Below are 21,847 nucleotides of genomic sequence, written 5' to 3' on the forward strand. Positions count from 1 at the left end.
TAGTCATTGCTTTTAAGCAGTGATCTGTTCATACATTCATGTCTTCCACTTTTCAAAAAAAAAAATAAGAAATCATGCCTCAGTGGACAGGACAATGAACCAGAAGTTTAGAAACTATCAATACTGAGCACATAGAATCTAGCCCAAAGCAGCCTGGGTTCAATAAATGCCTGTTGACACAGTCTATGGTGTACTGATTCAAGAGTCAAGAGAGACCTGGGTTTGGATACGGTCTCTAAGACTACTTTATGAACATAGTCTAGTCTGAGTCTCAGTTTCCCAATCTGTAAAATGGGGGAAATGGTAGCCTGAGCACTATTCAATTTCACAAGAATAAAAATGTGAAACCTTGTTCAAGCCTTGTTAGACCTCTCCAATGTCTGATATTATGAAATGAATGCAGATCAATGCCAATTCATGAGACAGGAAGAAAAGCAGTAATTTGATAATAAGACGAAGCTAAGCACTAGCCAGACAATGAACTAAATACTGTGGCAGATTCAAGCTAAGTTCCTGGTTTTCTGACCTTGAGTAAACAGTTTTTATTGTAAACCTGTTGGTTATTGAACAATCCTTATGGTGAGAGAATAGTATCAAAAATAAACTGCAGAAAATATTTTACATTTCATTTTTTTTTTAAACACACAAGTTCATTCAGCCTTTCAAAATGGGACCAGTCCTCTGAGATTAACTCTTGGAGTTGAGGTTTCTGTCTTTTTAAAAGAGGGTGGCATTCAGTTACTAGAGGCCTAAGCATAGGCCAAGGGCAAGTGAAATCCCGCCCTCTTTCTGTGACGTAGGGGCTCCGCGGCTTCTGATTGCAGCCTTCAGGCGTCAAGCCCGGGGTGTGTATCTCACTGGGACACTGTGAAGATCTCGCCTCTCGTTTGCCGAGCGGTCGGGTGTATTGCTCTCCACTCCGCACCCCCAGGGGCCCCCGACCGGGCTGAGCTGGAGAGAGCTTTCTGTGGCGCCCTCCCGCGCCGGATCTCCTTCTCCCTGGGGCGGGACGATTTCCTGAGGCTCCGGTCACTATGGTCAGTGCATTGGGTGGGAATGGAGGGGACGTGGGGTTCCCAAGCCCGGGGCGCATGTGCACGCTCGGGAAAGGGGGGCGAGACATAATAGAAGGGGTGGAGAGGGGACTGCAGAACTCCTGGTCCACCTCCATCTCGAACCCTTTCTAACTGAGATCCCTTGTTGCACCCAAGGCCCTCCTTCCCACCCCCCAGATGCCACCCACCCATAACCCTGTCCCCCGGACCCAGGAATCTCTGAGAGGGGGAGTCCAGGGATCCCAGACTGTCCCCGGGCCGTGATCCGAATGGGGCGCTAGGGGCTGGCTGGAGGCGCTGAGGATGGGTTTGGGCAGTGAGTGGCAGGGTGTAGGGGGCGGGGAGGGGGGAGAAAGGGAAGAAGACCCAGGCCAAGAAATCCTACATCTCTTACCACGCCAGCTTCCCGCGGTGCCCCGCCCCCCCATCCTCTCCCAGAAAATTTGGCTGACCCCACGAGAGCCCCCTTAGGGAAGAACCCTCAGTCCGGGGGCAGCCAGAAAACTGGAACAACTGGGCTCAGGGGCCACCCTCCTAGTTACCCCCTGGTGACCTTGGGCAAGTCATTTGGTCTCAACCTGTTTCCTCATCTATTTAAAAAAAAAGCAGTGGAACTCTAAGGTATCTTTCAGCTCTAAACCCGATCCTCAGAATATCGGATCAATAAGCATCTACCAAGCCCCTACTGTGTGCCATCCCACAAAATACCCTCCAACCAGACCTCGCCCAACTGGGCTGGCCTTGATGCCTTTTTTGTTTCGGGTTCAGGCACCTTCCCCAGCAGCTCTTCGGGGATAAGAGCCAACCCCTTCCTTCTCCCCAGCGGGAGGCGAGTTCCAGAGTTGGTGGAAATGGGAGGCTGGGGAAGGGATTAGCCTCTAACCCCAACAGCCCCCGCCAGAAGGCACCTATCAGTCCGGGCCAGCCGGAGCTGCTTTTCTTTATCTTTGCTTGCCCGTACTTGGGAGACGCGAGCCTCACTTTTCTCCCCACTCCTCTGAGAGAGGCTGCTGCTTCGGCTGGACTCGAGGGGTGCACATCTCCAGTGTCCATAGCAGGGTTGGGGGTGAGCGGGGAGAACGGAGACTAGAAGGGTTTGGATCACGCTGCTTGCTTCTAAAGGAAGAAGAGCCCTCCCTAACTGCGCTTCTCATCAGAAGAGCCAGGTTCCAATCCTGACTGGCTTCTTTTACTACTTGTGGGACTCTGGGCCCGTCACTTTACCCCCTATGAGAATCATTTTCTTCATCCCTGCAAAAACGGGGAGACCCGAATGCTTTCTGAAGGACGGCTCCCAGCCTAAACCTGAGTCTCCGAATGGGTCAGCCCCCAGTCAGACTCTAGCCCTGGGGGACGCGGGAAGCCTGAGCCCAGACTCCAGCCATGTCACACATTCCAAGCCCTGCCCTGGTGTGGATCTGAGTAATCGCGTGCCCCGAGAGTCGGTCACCCGGGCTGTTTCCTGAGAGACAGAGAGATCTGATGCCACTGCCCGGGGGGTTAGGGGGGGAGGGGGTGGCGACAGAAGGGGATCTAGTCCAGGAACTTTGGTGGGTGTGCCTTGATCAACTTGGATCTGAGGGCAGACGTTCAACACTAATTCTTTTGTTTACAGAGCTACTGAGCATTTAGGGGGTGCCAGGGGGCACCCAAAAAGATAACCTTTAAGTCCCCATTCACCTGAATGGAAAACGGGGACATTGGGAGAGAAGTGTAGAAGTGTATTAAGGCATCAGGTTATCTTCTAGCACCATCTAGTGTTTCTCTGAACCGTGGACTGTAGGACGGGATCTAGACCCGGGATTTCACTGGTGTAGGGAACTTCAGCTTGATCCAAATTGGAGTTCAAAAGACTTGCCCAGGGTCACACAGCCACTAAAAGTCAAAATGGGGATTTAACCCAGGGTGTTCTTGACTTCCAGGTCCAGGAAGCTTCTTCTAATGTTAGCATCAGAAAAAGACCCAGCAGCCTCTTTTCAGCATCCCACATTATAGCCTCTGGCAGAGACTCTATAAAGAGAACTAGAAAGGAGAATAGAAGTTCGCAAGAAATACAGGAGAAGGACTTGCTTAAGCATAAACAAAGACTGCATTACAGGGAATGAGAAATGATAGATCCACCTCATCTTCAAAAGGGAATCTGAACGTGCTGTCTCTGCTATAGTCCAGATCAGGAGGCGGCAAGATTCCAGACAATCATAGAATTTAAGAACTGGGAAGGTTGTTTCTGCCATCCATTCCAACTTCATTATATAATTAAAGAAATGAGACCCAGAGAAATTAAGTGACTTATCCTAAGCCAAACAGCCCTTAAGTTGCAGAATTTAAACTGGGTTCTTTAGATCTCCAAAGTCAATCATTCTGCCATACAGATAGCTATGAGTAAATGGTGAAAACCATTAAGTGGGGACCAGGTATATAGGTTTTCAGTTGAACAATTAACTGTCAGCTATATATGAGGATGGATGAAATAAGTTTAGTTAAGAGAGAATCCTTGTCCTTATGGAACTTTAGTCAAGTCAGAAGCAGCCAGCCACAGCTACAAATAAAGAGGATAAATAGAACAGAGACAAGCTAATATTCCACCTAACCCCCGGGCAATGGCATCAGATCTTTCTGTCTCTCAGAGGAGGGAATCCAGGGGAGTTTCTGGAAGAGGTAATTCATCCATTGTTTCTCAAGATCAATGATATTAGGAGGGTGATATCTTGACAAGTAAATTAAATTTAAGAGAGGCAGAGTTTGTGCCAAGTCATCAGCCTCAATGGAGTCAAGACATAGGTCAAGATGTCTGGTGATGGCCCTTGGTTGTATTTGAGTTCAATTTTAAAAGATGAATAGGAACTGAAGATGCAAAAAGGAAATGAGAGAATATTTCCTTCATGAGAAACAAAGAAAGGCAAAGCCATGGAGCAGGAAAGCACAGAATTTGCTCAAGGATGAGAAGTAGTCGAATTTGACTGAACTCTGTCTCTTAAGTTCTTACTAAGTTCAAGACATTCTGCTAGGTATTGAAGCCTCCTGTCCAGCAGTAGGGATTAATGCAGCCCAAGAGAGAAATGAGATGCATATACACGGGTGGTGTTGCTAGCAGGACAACTAGCAAAGCCATTTATTCACAGTATCAGACAGTTTTTTATAGCAGAAAACAACATTAGCATACAAGAAAAAACAAGTAAATGACGTTCCTCAGACCTGTGCAAGATGTAACATTGTTCAGAACGTTCAGGTATAAGGCCTACCACACAAGTGAAGTCATGCTTGCTGACACAGTTGTGTTATCACAGCAGAGTTTCCTGGAAAGCCTTTTGCTGAGGGTCATGTAAGCCCAGAATTTAGTCATAGCTGACCTTCTCTAGACTTCTCAAGCAGCTCTCAATAGCTAGGTACTGATATAGTTTGAGAAAAAGCTGGAAATCCGGTGGTAACAGGTTGTGGAAGTCCTTGAATTATGATAATGAAGGGGAAATGGGAAGGAAAGGAATAAACATTTTTACAACATCTACTATGCACTGGCACTGTACGAAGTATTTTATGAATATTATTTCATTTGATCCTTACAACAGCCCTGCAAGTTTGGTAGTATTATTATACCTATTTTACAGTTGAGGAAACTGAGACAAAGAGAAGTTGAGTGGCCTGTACAGGATCACACAGTTAAGTGTCTAAGAACAGTTTTGAAATTGAATCTTCATGGCTTGAGAGCCAGTGCTCTCTCCACTACTCCACCATTTACCTTTAACAGAGGCAGAAATGGATTTTCTAGTTTATGCATTAAGCATGAGGTAGTTACTGAAGATTTTTGGTCAGATGAGAGGAGGAACTGGAATATTTCATTAAGCTTTGAATGCTATGTTGTAGAAGATCCCTTGACAAAGTGTTGTGCAAACAACAACCAGAATGAGAAAACTCAAAACTATGTCAGAGAAATTGGTTGAAGAACTTGGCAATGTATTACATGGAAAAGAAATTACTTAAGGAGAACAAATATTTGAAGGGCTCTTACATAGAAGAATTTATGCTGCTTGGCATATATATAGTCAGAACTTAATAAACACTATTTCATTCATCTAAGGTGGAAATTCTGTATCGATACTTGAATACACAGGGCCAATCTCTTGTGGAGAGGTCAGTGCATTATAGAGGAGGTTTAGACTTTGGGACAACTAGCTCTGGAATCAGAAAGATCTAAGTTCAAATCTGGCTCAGACACTTACCGACTGTGGGATCTTGGAAAAGTCACAACACTATTTGTCTCAGTTTCTTCATCTGCAAAATGAGCTGGAGAAGGAAATGGCAAATCAGTCCAGTATTTGCCAAGAAAACCCCAAGTGGGATCATAAAGAGTTAGACACTACAGAAACAACTGAACAGCAACAAAAGTAATGGCCGTTGCAATTGAGAAAAAGTAATCAAATTAAGTGAAAAAAAATTGTGAAGGGACACCAACAACAAAGATTTAGGAGTCATTCGCCTAGACATGATAGTTGAAAGTGAATTTTCTTGCCAAGGCAGAGATTGTAGGTGGAGAGAAAAGTAGAATGATAGGATGATGCTGGCCTATCTGTTCAATTGTACATACATTTACAGAGCACCCACATAGAAGGCTCTTGCTAGGACTAAATTACAAGACTTTTGACTCCTTATCAGTTGGACATGTCCTTGGAGAGAGTTGGCATGATATAGTTGGAGATAGTGTGTTGTGGTGAGAAAACCACTGTACTTAGAGTCAGATAACATAATAATGATAATGATGATGTTGATGATATTTAGTGTATAAATAAACACCTTACATGAATTATCTTAACATATCAATCCTGAGAGGTAAATGCTCTTATTATCACCATACTCATTTTATAGATGAGGAAACTAGAGCTGAAAGAAGTTCACTGACTCACCTGAGGTCACACAGCTAGTTAAATGAGACAGAATTTAATCTCGGGTTTTCCTGACTCCAAGTGTAATAAGCCATCAATTTTGTCACTTGACTTTTTGATGACCAGTGTCTGGCACAGTACTTTAATAAATGCTTCTTGACTGACTATATGACCTTCAACAAAAAACTTTTTCTTCACGTAGGAAAATGAGGAGATTAAGAACCTTTCTAACTCTAAAATTCTATCATTGTAATAGAATTTTTTTCTCTTATTTGATTTCTGGTTTCCATCAATCTGTTCATACTCTCATTCCTCCCATGTTAGGGGTGCAGTTGTAAAATAGGGGAAAAAATACCTGAGAATAAACCCAGGGGGTGACCACTTTCCTACTAAATTAGGTATTAGTTTGGGCAAGCCACTTAACCCCATTTGCCTTGAAAAAATAAAAATAAAAATAAATAAATAAATAAAATAGGTATTAGTGTATGTCAAGGGGAAATGGTGAGGAATTTAACCTATTAAAGTACATCTTGGTGGCAAAATGCATAGAGTCCCATGTCCAGAATCTAGAAGATTTCTCTTCCTAAATTTAAATATGGCTTCAGACATTAGCTCTGTGACCCCAGGCAAGTCACTTAACCCCATTGGCCTCAGTAGCCTCAGTTGTAAAATTAGCTAGAGAAGGAAATCGTAAACTATTCCAGTATCTTTGTCAAGAAACCCCCAAAGGGGATCATGAAGAGTCAGATACAACTGAAATGGCTGAACAGCAACAAAATAAATTTATTAAATCTGATACTTTTGGAAAACTGAAAGAATTCAGTAATAAGGCTGAAGTAGTAACAGTACAATGGATAGAAGGGCTAGATAGATGAGCCAGTTTTAGAATAAGAAAAAGACCCCCTGGGTTTAAATTCTTCCCTTGGTACATTTCGGCAGTGGGACAACAAAGCCTCTGGTCAACATTTTAAGACTAAGTTATTGACATTAGTAGAGAGGATTTCCACCCTGATGATGTAGCAGAGGGAGAATATGAGATTTAAAACTTAAAGGCTGTCATATATTAGGCTTGTTATTATTCATTACATTATTACTAAGAATTGCATCTGGGAGATAGCTATGGCTATGATATACTTCAATCCCCTTTTAATCACCCATTATGTTATAATAGGCTTAGTCTAGTAGCATGGTATCATGGAAAAAAATGCTGCATTTGGGGTCACAAGAACCTGAGTTGGCTTTCCACCTTTTGATTTTAATTTGCTCTGTGACCTCAAGCAAATCACTTGACCTTTCTGAACTTCCAAATTAACTCATCTGTAAAATCCTGGGTAATAGTACTGACACTCCCTCCCTCACAGGATTGTTAGGAAAATATTTTGTAAACCTCAAACACTAAATGAGTGTGACATTATTATTATTCCAGGCTATGTCCTCAGGACTGAGGGCTAACCTCAACTGGTTAACCCTCAACTGGGCTAACCAGTTGGGGTTCCCCTTAATTAACAGAGAACCTGACATTCCCAGAAACTGAAGCTGCTCTCTCCATGAGTCACAAAGCTCATTAGCTAGGCATCTGGTAAGGAAACCTAGGATTCCACCTTCTAGCACACCCTTGTCCTGTCTTAGGAAATAGACTAGCAAGTTTAGAGGTTTTTTAGTAACTATCTTAGGAAATGGCTTTGTCCCTTTGAAACTTAAAGATATACGGTAATTGTCTCAAATCCAAGCTCTGCACTTTCATGCTAGATACCTAGTCAGAAAGAATAGATGAAAAGACCCATATCTTAATAGAGAAAACCTATGAGATCACTCAGGTTCAGCAAAGATTCAGGACCAGAAATCAGCCTTTGTTATGACTCCTGATGAGTAGATAATACAAAGCTTTTAGAACTGAGTTTACAAGACTGATTCAAAAACTTGATGACTTGCTGGTCCTGCTGCTGGACCAAAGAGAATGCAAGTGGTTCTGTGGGTCAAAAAAAAAAAAATACAGATATACAGTATTAGATGTAGGAGATAAGAAGTGAAGGAGCTATTTAAATGATTAATAGAGTCTTCAGTTTAATAGTTAATAAAAGCTAGCATTGATATAGAGCTTTAAAGTTTACAAATGCTTTACATAATCTTATCTTATTTGCTCTTCCTAAAAGCTCTGTGACATAAATGCTGTTATTATTCCCATTTTACAGAGTAGGAAACATTTTTTGAGGTTGTGTCTTGCCCAGGTTTACACAGTTAACAAATGTTTGAAGCAAAATTTGAACTCAGAACACTCTATCCATGGAATCATTTTGCTGCCTCATGATTCATCCAAGGAGACTTTAATATGAAGTAAACAAAGGTTCAAAACCTATAGAATTTAAATGGATAGTGCTAATGATTGCTACCATTTGGAGATCTCTTAATTGGAAAATGAAAAACATCTTAGAGAGTATTGTACAGACTGTCCCCAAAATCTTACTGCATGTTGAAGCTATTAAAGCTTTTAACTATTGAACTTTTCAGCTTTTAGTTATCATAAGCTATCATAAGCTTTAAAGCCTTCAACTGCACTTAGAATTTTGGGACACTTTGTGTGTCAATGGAAAAATATAATTCAACCTACCAAAAAAAAATTTGATATGTAGCTTGTCTGGAATATACCAGATGCAAACAACAAAAGAGGATACTAGTAACATAATGCTTAAAATCTTACAAGATATACAATGTTGTCACATATTATTTAAGTTATCTGTGTAACAAAGCATTAAAAAAAACCATACTTGACCTTGGATCACATTAAGGGAGACATAGTGTCTTGATGGTATCTATCCTAGTGAGACCTCATCTGTGTTCAGGTTTGAATGTCACAGTGGGAAAGACATTGAATAGTTGTCAATGATGACATCCGGATATGGACGTAGAGAAAGGTACCCAAGATGACAAGTGAACTAATGATTGTGCCATAGGAGGATTGAATGAAAGGAGTGGTGCCATTTAGCCTCCAGAAGAGAAGACTCAGTTAAGATGTGAGATCTGTGTTTAAGTATATGAAAGAAAAATCACATAAAAGAAGAATTCTGATTGGTACCAGAAGACAAAACTAAGAACAATGGGAGAAGGTAGAAACATATTTTTGTTTCTGTTGGAGGAAAAATAACCTTTCTACTAGAATTTGACAAAAGTAGAATGGAGCATCTCAGGAAGTAGTAGGCATCCCCTCATTAGAGGACTTCAAGGGGAGGGTACGTAATCAATTCTAAAAAGTTTTCCTCTTCTAGCTATAGGTTGTACTACAGATTTCTAAGGACCCTTCATGATTCTATAATTAGAAAGTATACATTGGTTGAATTAGAAACAGCTATACATTCATTATTTGGTAATATAGGAAATATTACCCCATAAAAATGAATGTGACATATAGTAGTTAGTTTTCTAAGTTAACCCACAACAATCTATTTTACCCAGACTAAGTGAATGAATGAATGAATGTTAAATGTGTATTATGTGCCAAGCAATTTGTCAAACTCTAAGGATATAAAGACAGAACCTGCCCTCAAGGTACTTACAATCACCCATTAGAAAAAGATAAAATATTTTAAAAATCATGGTAGCCATGGAGGGATATTTTGTTTTGGAAAGTTACAGAGATGTTGAGTAGAGTCACGAGAGAGTAGGCTGACCCTTTCCAGGAGCCATGTTGAAGTTGATTTGAACCCCTTTCCTCTGGGAAAGGGAGTGGGGGGAGAGGTAGTTACTCCTGGAGGTATGGTAGCTATTAAGAAAGTAGAAAGAGCAGAGTGAAGCATGGCTAGAGATAGGCCCAGATATAATAGGAGACTTGAAGCAAGCATCAGAGGGCTCCATGGCCATAAATTCCCAGATGGAATTCCCAGTCCTCCAGAGCATGATCTCTGGTTATTATAGGAGAGGTTCCAAGAAGTGGTATGTACTAAAACTGAGCCTCCTAAGGCAACCCAGTGGGGAAGGAAAGTTACCCCACTGTACTAAGAATGTTATCAGGAAAAATCAGCCATTAAAGAAGTCTCCTTCTGTCTGTGTCTTTGTCCCTTTTGACCTCATTGGCCTGGCTCTCTCAGAGTCCACTGTGAACATCTGATGGGATATCTGAAGTAGCTAAGCTAAGGGAAGATTGGACTTGGCCTCTGGGGCTAAGGAAGAAGGATCAAGATCTCCAATAGCTTCCAGGGGGAACAGATACTTTGCTGAAATTGTTCCAGTTAATACTTGAATTAAAAGGGGTCAGGGAGGTGTTAGAAACAAGTGGATAATGGCTCTCTGTTTATGTAGATTGTTCAAAAATTGTCATCAGACTATAAAAAGATTACCTAAATTGCACTTTGTGTTGAGAAAGTTCATAACAATCATATTCATTGGCAGTCATCCAAATTGGGTGCTTAAACTTTCTGTCTCCAACCCTGCTGACCGCCTCCCTAACCACAACACCTTTGGGTTATGTCCTCCCCTGTCCCTAATATTGAGATCTGGCTCACCAAACCTTCTACTCCCATTATCATTAGAGCATTTAGTATCTGTGTTTATTACCCTTCTAATATTCTGTCCTCATACATTTTGTAGTTGTGGGTTTTTAACGGAATGTCTCTATCCTTTATTCTTGGATTTTATTATTACTACACAAAAATACTAATAATTTTGCAAGGATTTATTGTTTTACTATCTTGTGACTTTGGGCAAATCAGTTTTCATTTACTGGGCCCTCCTCCTAGCATTCATCCCTTAACTAGTCTATTCTAAACTCCTATATCAAGGGATATAATTTTAACCTGATGATTTTCTATCCCTTAGTGAGTATCAAATTAGAGTTCCTTTCTCTGCCCCATTTCTGCCTCAACTTCCTTCCTCGTATATTTTTTACTTTTTTTGGTTTGGTTGGGAACTTCTTCTGCCATGCCTTATTCCTAAAATATTGATTTATGAAGAAAGCCATGTCAAATGATAGAGGTAGTTTTGTATCCCAGGTCATAAGACCCAATTCTTTTTTTTTTAAGATTTTTTTTTATTTTGAGTTTTACAACTTTTCACCTAATCTTACTTCCCTCCCCCTACCCCCCCCCCCCCCACAGAAGGCAATTTGCCGGTCTTTACATTGTTTCCATGTATACATTCATTCAAATTGAATGTGATGAAACAGAAATCATATCCTTAAGGAAGAAACATAAAGTAAAAGAGATAACAAGAAGTGGTGGCTAAGTGGGGCAGTGGATAGATCCCAGAGCACTGGCCCTGGAGTCAGGAGTACCTGAGTTCAAATATGACCTCTGATACTTAATAATTACCTAGCTTTGTGGCCTTGGGCAAGCCACTTAATCCCATTGCCTTGCAAAAACCTTTAAAAAAAAAAAGGAAGAAAAAAGAGATAAGATCAGACAATAAGATATCAGGTTTTTTCCCCTAAATTAAAGGTAATAGTCCTTGGTCTTTGTTCAAACTCCACAGTTCTTTCTCCGGATACAGATGGTATTCTCCATCGCAGATACCCCAAAATTGTCCCTGATTGTTACACTGATGGAATGAGTGAGTCCTTCAAGGTTGATCATCACCCCCATGTTGCTGTTAGGGTGTACAGTGTTTTTCTGATTCTGCTCATCTCACTCAGCATCAGTTCATGCAAATCCCTCCAGGCTTCCCTGAATTCCCATCCCTCCTGGTTTCTAATAGAAACATATATATACCACAGTTTACTAAGCCATTCCCCAATTGAAGGACATTTACTTGATTTCCGATTCTTTGCCACCACAAACAGGGCTGCTATGAATATTTTTGTACAGGTGATGTTTTTACCCTTTTTCATCATCTCTTCAGGGTATAGGCCCTATAGTGCTTGCTATTGCTGGATCAAAGGTATGCACATTTTTGTTGCCCTTTGGGCATAGTTCCAGACTGTTCTCCAGAAAGGTTGGATGAGTTCACAACTCCACCAACAATGTATTAGTGTCCCAGATTTCCCACAACCTTTCCAACAATGATCACTGTCCTTTCTAGTCATATTGACCAGTCTAAGAGGTGTGAGGTATTAGCTCAGAGATGCATTAATTTGCTTTCTCTAATAAGTCATGATTTAGAGCAATTTTTCATATGACTATGGATCGCTTTGATCTCCTCATCTGTAAATTGCCTTTGCATATCCTATAAGACCCAATTCTGTCTATCCATGTTCTCACTATCCTAAAACCAATCTCTGGATCTGTCTAAGAGTGCTGATGGTCTTCAATGAGCACATTATACCTTCTCATAGATGAATGTAGTCCCAGGAATTAATAGTCTTTGCTTGGAGATCATCTCCTATTGTGACCACTCACCCCAGGTTGAAACCCATTATAAAGTTTGAGAATCCAGGGGGTTTCACCACAGACATCAACCTTCCTTCCACTTAGCATAATGCTTTAAGGGAACTCTTCCATTTCTCCTTCTAGATTGACATTGCCTACTAATCTTTCCCCTTCCTTACTTTTATTACCACCTGCCTGAAACTCCCCTCAACACCCTTTCTGAGGGAATCTTGGCTAGACCTCATGGAAGCAGCAGCATTTAAACCAGACCTTACCTGTGACAACATGGTAGGAATAATGGGCCTAAAATCAAAGAACCTGGAATTTGATCCTGGCTCCACTCTCTTTCCACATGACCTTGGGCAGCAACTCACCAGATTTCAAATCTATAAAAATTGGGAGGCTAAGCTAGATAATCTCCAAGGCTAATAGAACCATCATGTGACTAGGCAATCAATCAGTTTGTATTTATTTTGTACTATGTCCAAGCACAATGCTAAAGCAGATTTCCAAGTATGTAGGAGAGTTAGTAAGAGGAATAGATAAAATATCTATGAACAGAACTATTTCCAGTCTCATTTTAATTTGATTCATTTCTTAATAAAACTTACCCTCCATGTGACTGCCAGTGTGGTATTTGGAGATGAGAAGCCCCTCCTAGAAGTTTGCCCTCAAAGCATCATACTCATGGAAAGATGTTGTTGACTGGACTCTGAGATCAGACTTCAACAAGGTGAAGCAGGCATATTTTTAGTGTGGGATTTGAGCTAAGTTTGGGTACCTTCCTCAGGTTGTTCCTGGCATCTGTTAAAACAAAGGACTTTAGTACTAGAGAAAGCTAAACTCCCTCATAGTTGTTCTGTGTAAACTCAACCCAGGCCTTTTACTTACTAGCACAGTAACCCTGGAATCACTTCACCTCTTTTTCATCACTGTTGTCTAATCTGTTAAATGGAGATAAAAATATTTTCACTAACTACCTCAAAGGGTGGCTTAAAGCATTTTGAAAAACTCTAAAAACTATTATAAAACAATATTTATTACTATTTATTTATCTCCATGTACTTTGCAGGCAAGCCCTGTTTGCTTTTTTTCCTCCTTGCCTCTTCTTCTGTTAAGTGGTATTTCCTGATAAATAGCATGAAGTGTAATTAGCAGTTACTAGTCTCTACTCTTACATAATTATATTTATAATTATTATATTGAACTTTAAATTCTGAAAAAATGCTTTACATACATTAACTCATTTGAGCTTCACAACAACTTTAGAAGATAGGTAGCTATTAGTATCTCCATTTTTACAAACAGAAACTGAGACATAGAGGCATTAAATGAATCCTTCCCTTCCCCCCAAGATCAAGTATTAAGTACCTGAGGCAGAATTTGTACTTGGGTCTTCCTAACTTCAAGTTCTGTGCTGCTTAGCTCCCCCAGACTCTAGGGTCCAGAGTTTATTGAAGAAATTCATGGGATTATAGGATTAAGAACTAAGAACTATTAGACTATAAACCCAAGCAACAGAAGGCTTCTTCTACCTAAATGGACCTTTCATGCCAGTTTATCCTGGAGCCCTTTCTGCTCTCTCAAGTAAGTCAAAGTCTCTCATTTTATATTTGAGAAGACACCCCACTGAAGGGAAGAAACTTGCTCAAGGTAACATAGCTAGTAAAAGGACAAGCTGGGTTTTAAACACAGACCTTCTAATTCCAAATTCAGTTCCTCCAAATTATAGTTCTATAGAGTTATAATCCTAATCTGTGATTTAGATTACTCTGGAAGGCAGAAATACTTTGAAGCTTCTGTACAAGCCATCCCCTTCCCATAGCTTGTACCATCCAAGTAACTCATTGCTTTGCCATGCAGTTGATCATCTTTCTCCAAGGAGAATGCTGAATCTGGAAATCTTTCTCTAGAATGTTTAATCCCTGAACTTTCTAATTTAGGAACTATTGAATTTGGACCAAGGAGAGCATGCACATTTTTACTTCTGTCATGTGTTTTTAGAGCAGTGATTTTCAGAGTAGTCAAGGGACCTCAAGAGGGATCCTAAGAAAGGGCTGGGGGAATCAAAACTATTTCAAAAATAATACTAGTCATTTCGATTTCTAATAGGATAAATATCAATAGACATAATCCACATAAACAAAAGTTCTTTGGAAGAGGCTCAATAATTTCTAAAAATGTAAAGGGGTCCTGAGACTAAAAAGTTTGAGAATCATTTGTCCCTGAGGATTTCCCTTAGAAAATCAGACCATACCTGATTGCTATGGTCCATTAAACTGGGAAAATCTTTGACTTTCAGGATTCCTCCTCTTCTGCTGTATTAAATGCATGTCTACTTCTGCCATGTGCTTTTGCCATGAGACCATCAGCTGCTCTTAGTAACAGGAAACAATGCAAGGAAACAGACCTTTTTCCTCTTTCCCCCTATTAAAGGTCTCCTCTATTATATGCTCGTTTATATCTCAAGTCCAAGGGGCTAAGAGGCTATCCCTAATTCTATCAGCCTGCCATCTTGAGTCTCCTGTATCCTATCAGCAAAATGCTAGTGCATGCTCATACTTTGGGCGGGATACCTCTTAGATGTCACCAAATGAAAAAGTCCATGCCCCATGCCCTGTAATCTCATCAAGTTTGACCTTTCCATTGATGCTCCCCTCCTTACCAATTAACTTTATACTCATTATGTATTTATTCCCTATGTACATACTCCCATGTTGTTCCCTGCCCCAACAATGTATAGTCCTTGAAATCAAGGTTTAGATCATGTCTTTGTATCCCCCCCAAACTTATCCCAGTAATTACATTACTCAACCTGGCCTATAAGTGCTCAGAAATCTTTGCATTGTGGAATTGAATTGAATAGCAACAAATACATGCTAAATTTCCTTTAAAACTTCTCAAAATTAGTTTAAAATTCTCCCTTTTAATCTTTTTGATACTCTTCCCTTGTATAGTAAATCTTTTCTTTAGAGATAACAAGGTAAACTTAAACCTGTTCCAAGTAGTTTATCACTAAATCTGAATGGGGGGGAGCAGAAATGCTACAAATTATTCATGTTTTCCTATGCTAAAAGTTCTGCAGATTTAAAGCGTTTGCTTGTGATCTGAATTAACTGTTTTCAAGGTCAGACCTGGATCAGTTTGGTCTGATGGTTAATTATCTGGATTGAAATGAAATGAACACTCTTGAACCAGCAAATAGCTAACAAAAGGAAGTTTACTTAGCCATTAGATAGAAAATATGTATGATAAAGCTACAGAACCAGTTTAGGTTGATGTAGCCCGACTTGACTCCCTATAGGAATGTGTCTATTCAGTAAGTTGTATTAGATCAGGTGGATTTCTGATGGGTGATAGGGCATCTATCTGCCAAGCTGAAGGGCAACAAAACTTTATAGGTTGATTTTTTTTTATGTACTAGCCTACTAGAAACTAAACCAAGTCTCATGAATAGTCACTCAGTCTTTTAGAGGGGAAAAACCCCCCAAAACTAACATTTAGAGGGAAAAAACTAACTGCTTACATGGCAGGGAACCTAATAGGTATTGTTCTTACTACCCTTTTCTGGTGATGACCTAAAGATTTTTCATAGAACCTGTGGCTTCCTAAATAACTTTAGGCAGTACCAGAAAAAGAACTTACTCAACCCAAGTCCTAAAGGAGAATAGTAGTCCCAGGGTAACTGGATATTGAGAGTAAAGGCCTGAAATTCCAACCTTTACTACCCTGCTTTAGAAGGACCAAGTTTCAATCTTTTTTTTTAAGTTTTTTTGCAAGGCAATGGGGTTAAGTGGCTTGCCCAAAGCCACACAGCTGGATAATTACTAAGTGTCTGAGACCGGATTTTGAACTCAGGTACTCCTGACTCCAGGGCTGGAGCTCTTCTAACCACTGTGCCACCTATCTGCCCCCCAAGGTTCAGTCTTGATACAGTGGATAATACTGGAGATAGTTCACAGTGGATCTCCCGATGAAAAGCAACAGTGATGATTAGAAGCAGTGCCAGGAATATCAGGATAATAAAGTAAATGATTATACTTCCAGCATAGTAACTAATCTTCACAGGTTAGGACCATCTGTATTAAGGTAGCATTACCTTTTGTCTAGTGTCTATCTACTAGGTGTCAAAACTAAGACCACTCCTTTCCTAGGGTAATGCTGATTTGGCAAGGGTATGATTTCTGAGCGGTGGGACACTTGAAACCCAGTCAGGAATATGGCACAAAGATAATATTTCTCAGGGTCAATCCTTACCTTGATATGAGGAAAGAAAATGAATTTCCAAAAAAGCTGATGACCATTCAGAATAGACTAGCATGAAAAGCCCCTTTGGAAAGACCTAGGTACCCACCTCATCCGTAAAATTAGATGGATCATATTGTCCTAAGTCTTCTAGAGCATAACATCATGGTCCCTGTGTGTATCCTGACCATGGACTCACTCCTGCTCCTCTGCCTTTCTCATAAAAGCACCAATCTGATTATTTTGTTCAGCAGAGAATATATGTCTCTAACTGGTATTAATGTGCCCAATAAACCTTGTAAAATTGTATTGCCTAATTGTAAAGGTACTGTAAAATTGCTCCACTGACCCTTACCCTATTAGAAAAAATCTTTGATTGCTCAGTCTTTTCCTTTCCAAATCACAGACCCCTTGATTAGATGCCTGGCCACTTTCCACCAATCAGCCATCCAGTTCTTAACTCAATCCATAGGGAGAAATTTGCAGAACCTCCATTACTGGATTAATGGCTACAAATGTCTACTTTCACATATTTCTTGTAGGATTGTCAAACCAAGCAAAATGGTATTCCTCAGAAGCCAAATCATCTTAGGTGCCCATTGAGATAGTGTCTGAGGCCAGATTTTGAACTCAGGTACTCCTGACTCCAGGGCTGGTGCTCTTCTATCCATTGGACTACCTAGCTGCCCCCTGAGATTCAATCTTGATACAGTGGATAATACTGGAGATAGATCACGGTGGAAGAAACAAGGTATCAAGGATGGGACTGGAGGTCTCAGCCTCTGGAAGAAATGCAACTTGTTCATGAAGGGTGTTCATTCCCAAGGGGTCATATGAGCATTATCTTGAACTTTCCATTTCCATTTAATAATAGAGACTTCCTGTGCCCTACTTATCTTAAAAGAGGAACCCTGTTTTAGGTATTTCAGTGCTGGAACCAATTTGGTATCATCAATCAAAGTAGACAGCCTTGTAGGTAACTTAGTAAATGGGAGCTATCAATATATTCAGATAGGAAATGTGGATTCTGTGAAATTCAAAGAGTTCATTGAGCTTCTGAGCTTCCTTTTTTTTAGACAGTAAAAAAGTGAGCATCAGTAGTTTGTTCTGAATTGTGTCAAGAATCATCTGGACATAGAGGCAGTTAGGTGGTACTGTAGATAGTGCACCTGCCCTGGAGTCAGGAGAACCTGAGTTCAAATCTGACCTCAGACACTTAATAATTATCTAGCTGTGTGGTCTTGGGCAAGTTACTTAACCCCAATGCCTTTCAAAAAGCAAAAAAAAAAAAAATTCATCTGGAATCTTCCCACCCATAACATTCCTCATAACTTGATTGAGCACACTAGAACTTAAATATCCTTACAGTTTATCTACCATCTATTGTCTTTTATATGGGCCACCATCAGCTCTAAAGTTTCTGCCACCATGTCCTTATATGGCCTGGTCAACATTATTTCATAAATGTAGTAGTGGGCATCAGAGTCCTTGGTAAGTGGGATCTCTTTCTGTCAGTCATATCATAGCAGTAAAAGGAAAAGTTTCAGGTAATCCTAAAGATACTGAAGGTATCCTTCCTAGGTATAGGAGGACTGCTCCTGACTAAGGAAAAAAGGCTTTAGTTAGCAAGTTTTGACAACCTGCTGTAGGGTCTTGGTTACATGATCCTACCATATTAATGAGGTCAGTAATTGATGTTAAAAATGTTTTTTCCAACTCTCTCCTTGTAGTCCACTCTACAGGTGCCATTTGCCTTCTTCAAACACTCAGGGCTATCATAACAGAGAGGTGGTATATCAAGGTACTCTGGCCTCCTTCATCTCCATCACAAGGGAAGAAATGGTTTCCACACTCCCACAAGGACCCAGAATTATTTGGTATTAACACAGAATGGCTCAAGTAAATCTAAGTGTGCCTCTTCTTGGCCTTAACCCTTTAATAAATGGCATAGAGGCTGTTATAAGCACCCATATAGATATTGATTCCCCAAAATGTATTCTACTGGTTTCCCTCAGTGGTTTGAACTCCAATCTTTCCAATGGGATCTAAGGTGCCCCTATGTAAAAAAGGTTTCCTAATAGTAACCTGGCTGCCAGTGTCCAGCAACTCCATGTAGAGGCAGAATGGGGCTTTGAAGAAACTTTAGGCTTAGATGGATCTGAGAGACTTTTTCTATACCAGTACTGGACTCTTTTACAAGCATACCTGTAGAGTGATTATCAACCCTATATTTCTGGAAACATACCCAAAGTGTGTTATGGAAGATGTTGCCACCTTCAATTATACTCAGAATTCCTGTTTGCATCAGCAGTTATATTTGCCCAGGTAGCCACTGTGGTTATGCCTGTCTCACTAAAAACTTGTCATATTAGGGTTGAGCACCACCCATAAGGCAGGATCTAATTACTTTTCCCTCCCCTAAGCAGGCTGGTCATAGAGCATGAATGGTCTAGGGTGTCTGTGTGTGGTTAGGGAATGGGGCATCCCAAACCCATCTCTTTTAGGAATTTTATCCTTTCCCTGCTTGCCCTGACCTTTCTGCCCCCCATTTATCTTTTCACTTCAACTCTTAACAAATGCTATCAGTTTATATTAACTTTACTTATGTTAATGACCTAGCTTTTCTAAGGCTGTTTGAAATAACAAGGGATTATCACCTTTGGCACCATCTTTATTCTCCATGTATACTTCTGTATACTTCCTCTAATATCCACTGGGCTAATCTCTTCAGGACAGTGGAGCTTTCATCTCTGCCTCATTAACTGAATCTACCCTTGGTGGCTATAGAATGCCTACCTCCTGGGGTGGCTAGGTGCCACAGTGAGTAGAGCACCAACCCCGGAGTAGGGAGGACCTGAGTTCAAATTCAGCCTTAGATACTTAATAATTACCTAGCTGTGTGGCCTTGGGCAAGCCACTTAACCCCATTGTCTTGAAAAAAAACTAAAAAATAATGCCTACCCCCCTACATGGATTCAAATTCTGATTTCTCTATTTACTACCTGTGAGACTTTAAGTGAGTCACTTAAAATTTCTTGGCTTCAGGTTCCTCCTTTGTAACATGAGAGGGATTGATTATACCCCTGTGATATCCATTCTAGTTCTAAATTTATTAGATAAGTAATGTTATAATGAGCATTCCTTTTTGATATGAGTTGGATTAGATGACTTCTAAGATCCCTTCCAACTCAAATTGCATAATTCCTAAAATTTCATTTTTCTATTTGTATTGGTTTTGACAGGATCTGTACAACAGGGTCAAATTCAAATAGAAATATATCCCAGTGAGCACTAGAATAAGGAAAGTTAATGTAAACTTTATGTTCATTCAGCAGTTAGAAGGACTAGAAAGGAGCAGAAACCACAAATTAGTATTATCTATGTTGTATTATATTTTTATATATTTTGTTAAATATTTTTCAATATGGTTTAATCTGGTATGGGATACACTTGGGAGTTTTGCTGAACTCATAGCACTGTGAGTCTGACATCTCAGGTCTAGTAGGGCTAGGTCACAAAGCCACATGTTACAAGTAGGGGCTGCTTTCTGATCCACTGTGTAGGTTTATAGATTTTGAACTGGAAGAAACCATCTAGTTCAAGTAAGATAATGCCTAGGAAAATGGAGTAGCTTGCTCAGACACATAGGTAAATAGGTGACAGAGCACAAATTCAAACCTAGGTCCTCTGATTCCAAATCTAGCTCTTTTGTCCCACCATATCACACTGTCTCTTAGTAGGAAGTTGGAGTCTTCAGTTCTGAAAAATGAATTGAGACAATGTTTTGTTAGTTTTTTCAAGCTGAGGACTTTCAAAATTGTTTTTCTATAAAATGAAGGATATTCTCTATTGACAGTTATGACTAAGGAATAATGAAATGCATTTAACTTCCCAGTGAGAGATGATGAAAACATATAATTAGTTCTTTTTGGAATTGTTCCATTTACCTCTCTGTCTTCATCTTTCAGAGTGAAACATCCTTTAACTTAATATCTGAGAAATGTGACATCTTATCGATTCTTTGTGACCATCCAGAAAATAGGATTTACCAGAGGAAAATTCAGGTAAGGTCAAGGGTGTTTAAAACAAACAAGAATGGGGGTAGCTAGGTGGCACAGTGGATAGAGCACTGGCCCTGGAGTCAGGGGTACCTGAGTTCAAATCCAGCCTCAGACATTTCATAATTACCTAGCTGTGTGGCCTTGGGCAAGCCACTTAACACCATTACCCTGCAAAAAAAAAATCTAAAATAAACAAAGACAGTAATGTTTATGTGCATTTCTTTTTTGGTCAGGACTTGTGATTTCATCATATGAGGAACTCCTAGTGTGGAAAACTCCCTCTGTAAATGCAGATTGACCACTTACATTCTTAGTGGGTTGCTAGGGTTGTTGAGAAGTTAATTGATTTGCCTATAGAATCAAACTTATCATATATCAGAGAGAGAATTTCAACTAGGTCTTCTCGATTCCAAAGCCATCATTCAAATCACTATCCTCTGTGTCTCTCTGTCTTTCTCTGCCCCTTTCTATGTCTCTGTGTGTCTATGTCTCTATCTCTGTCTGTCTCTGTCTCTATCTGTCTCCTCTCCTCCTTCTCTCTTTATCTTCCTCTCCCTCTCTCTTCCTCTTACACACTTTTATCTCTTCCCGTCTCTCCTCTTCTGTTTCTTTCATACACACACTCATTCTTTCTCTCTAAAACACATTATCTCTCTCTCTCTCTCTCTCTCTCTCTCTCTCTCACACACACACACACACTCTCCCTAATACACACACACACACACACCCACTTAATCTCTCACACACATACACATACACATACTCTCTTATTCTTTATCTCTGTATATTTGTATTATGTATACATGTTTACATGCAACCATACATTTAGGTTCATTTGAATATTTACAAGTATGTTTATACAAATGATACAAATATTATATACATATACATATATAAGATATATATGTGTATTTTTTAACTAGATCTGTAATTTCATTCATGTAGCAAGTCAGTCTCTTGAGGTAGGAAACTAAGTAACTTGCCCATCAAATGCAGGACCTACTCTCACTCACACTTTTGTCAAGTGCTTGTGGTTTAGGGTAGGATGAGGGGGAAAGTTCCCAGGATAAGTTACAGACAATAACCAAAGGTAAGAATAAGTTCCTAATACAAAACTGGACAGATTTTCTTTTTGTGCCTGCCCAGTGAAAAATTGTCAGTAACATTTCTGCCAAATGCATAATGGTGGATTTTAAACATCGTATTTCTTTAGCTTAGTTCTAGACAGGCATTCTAGACAGTTCTAGACAAGTTCCCGTGAGACACATCCAGTTGGGGAGGCAGATCTGGAACTCAGAAGAGAGGTCAAAAAAGAG

General features: G+C 40.1%; 1 protein-coding gene across 1 annotated transcript in view; it reads left to right on the plus strand.

Moving 5' to 3' along the window:
• The first annotated feature begins 845 nt into the window (after nt 1–845).
• OTUB2 (OTU deubiquitinase, ubiquitin aldehyde binding 2) overlaps nt 846–21,847 on the plus strand; it is a 38,810-nt gene continuing 17,808 nt past the window's right edge. The window contains exons 1-2 of the mRNA XM_074235476.1: nt 846–1,037; nt 20,439–20,534. Coding sequence (XP_074091577.1) covers nt 1,035–1,037; nt 20,439–20,534 — 99 coding nt within the window. The 5' untranslated portion in view covers nt 846–1,034. The remainder of the gene's footprint in view (nt 1,038–20,438; nt 20,535–21,847) is intronic.

This window comes from Macrotis lagotis, chromosome 4 (genome assembly GCF_037893015.1).
Source record: "Macrotis lagotis isolate mMagLag1 chromosome 4, bilby.v1.9.chrom.fasta, whole genome shotgun sequence".
Classification (NCBI taxonomy): Eukaryota; Metazoa; Chordata; class Mammalia; order Peramelemorphia; family Peramelidae; genus Macrotis; species Macrotis lagotis.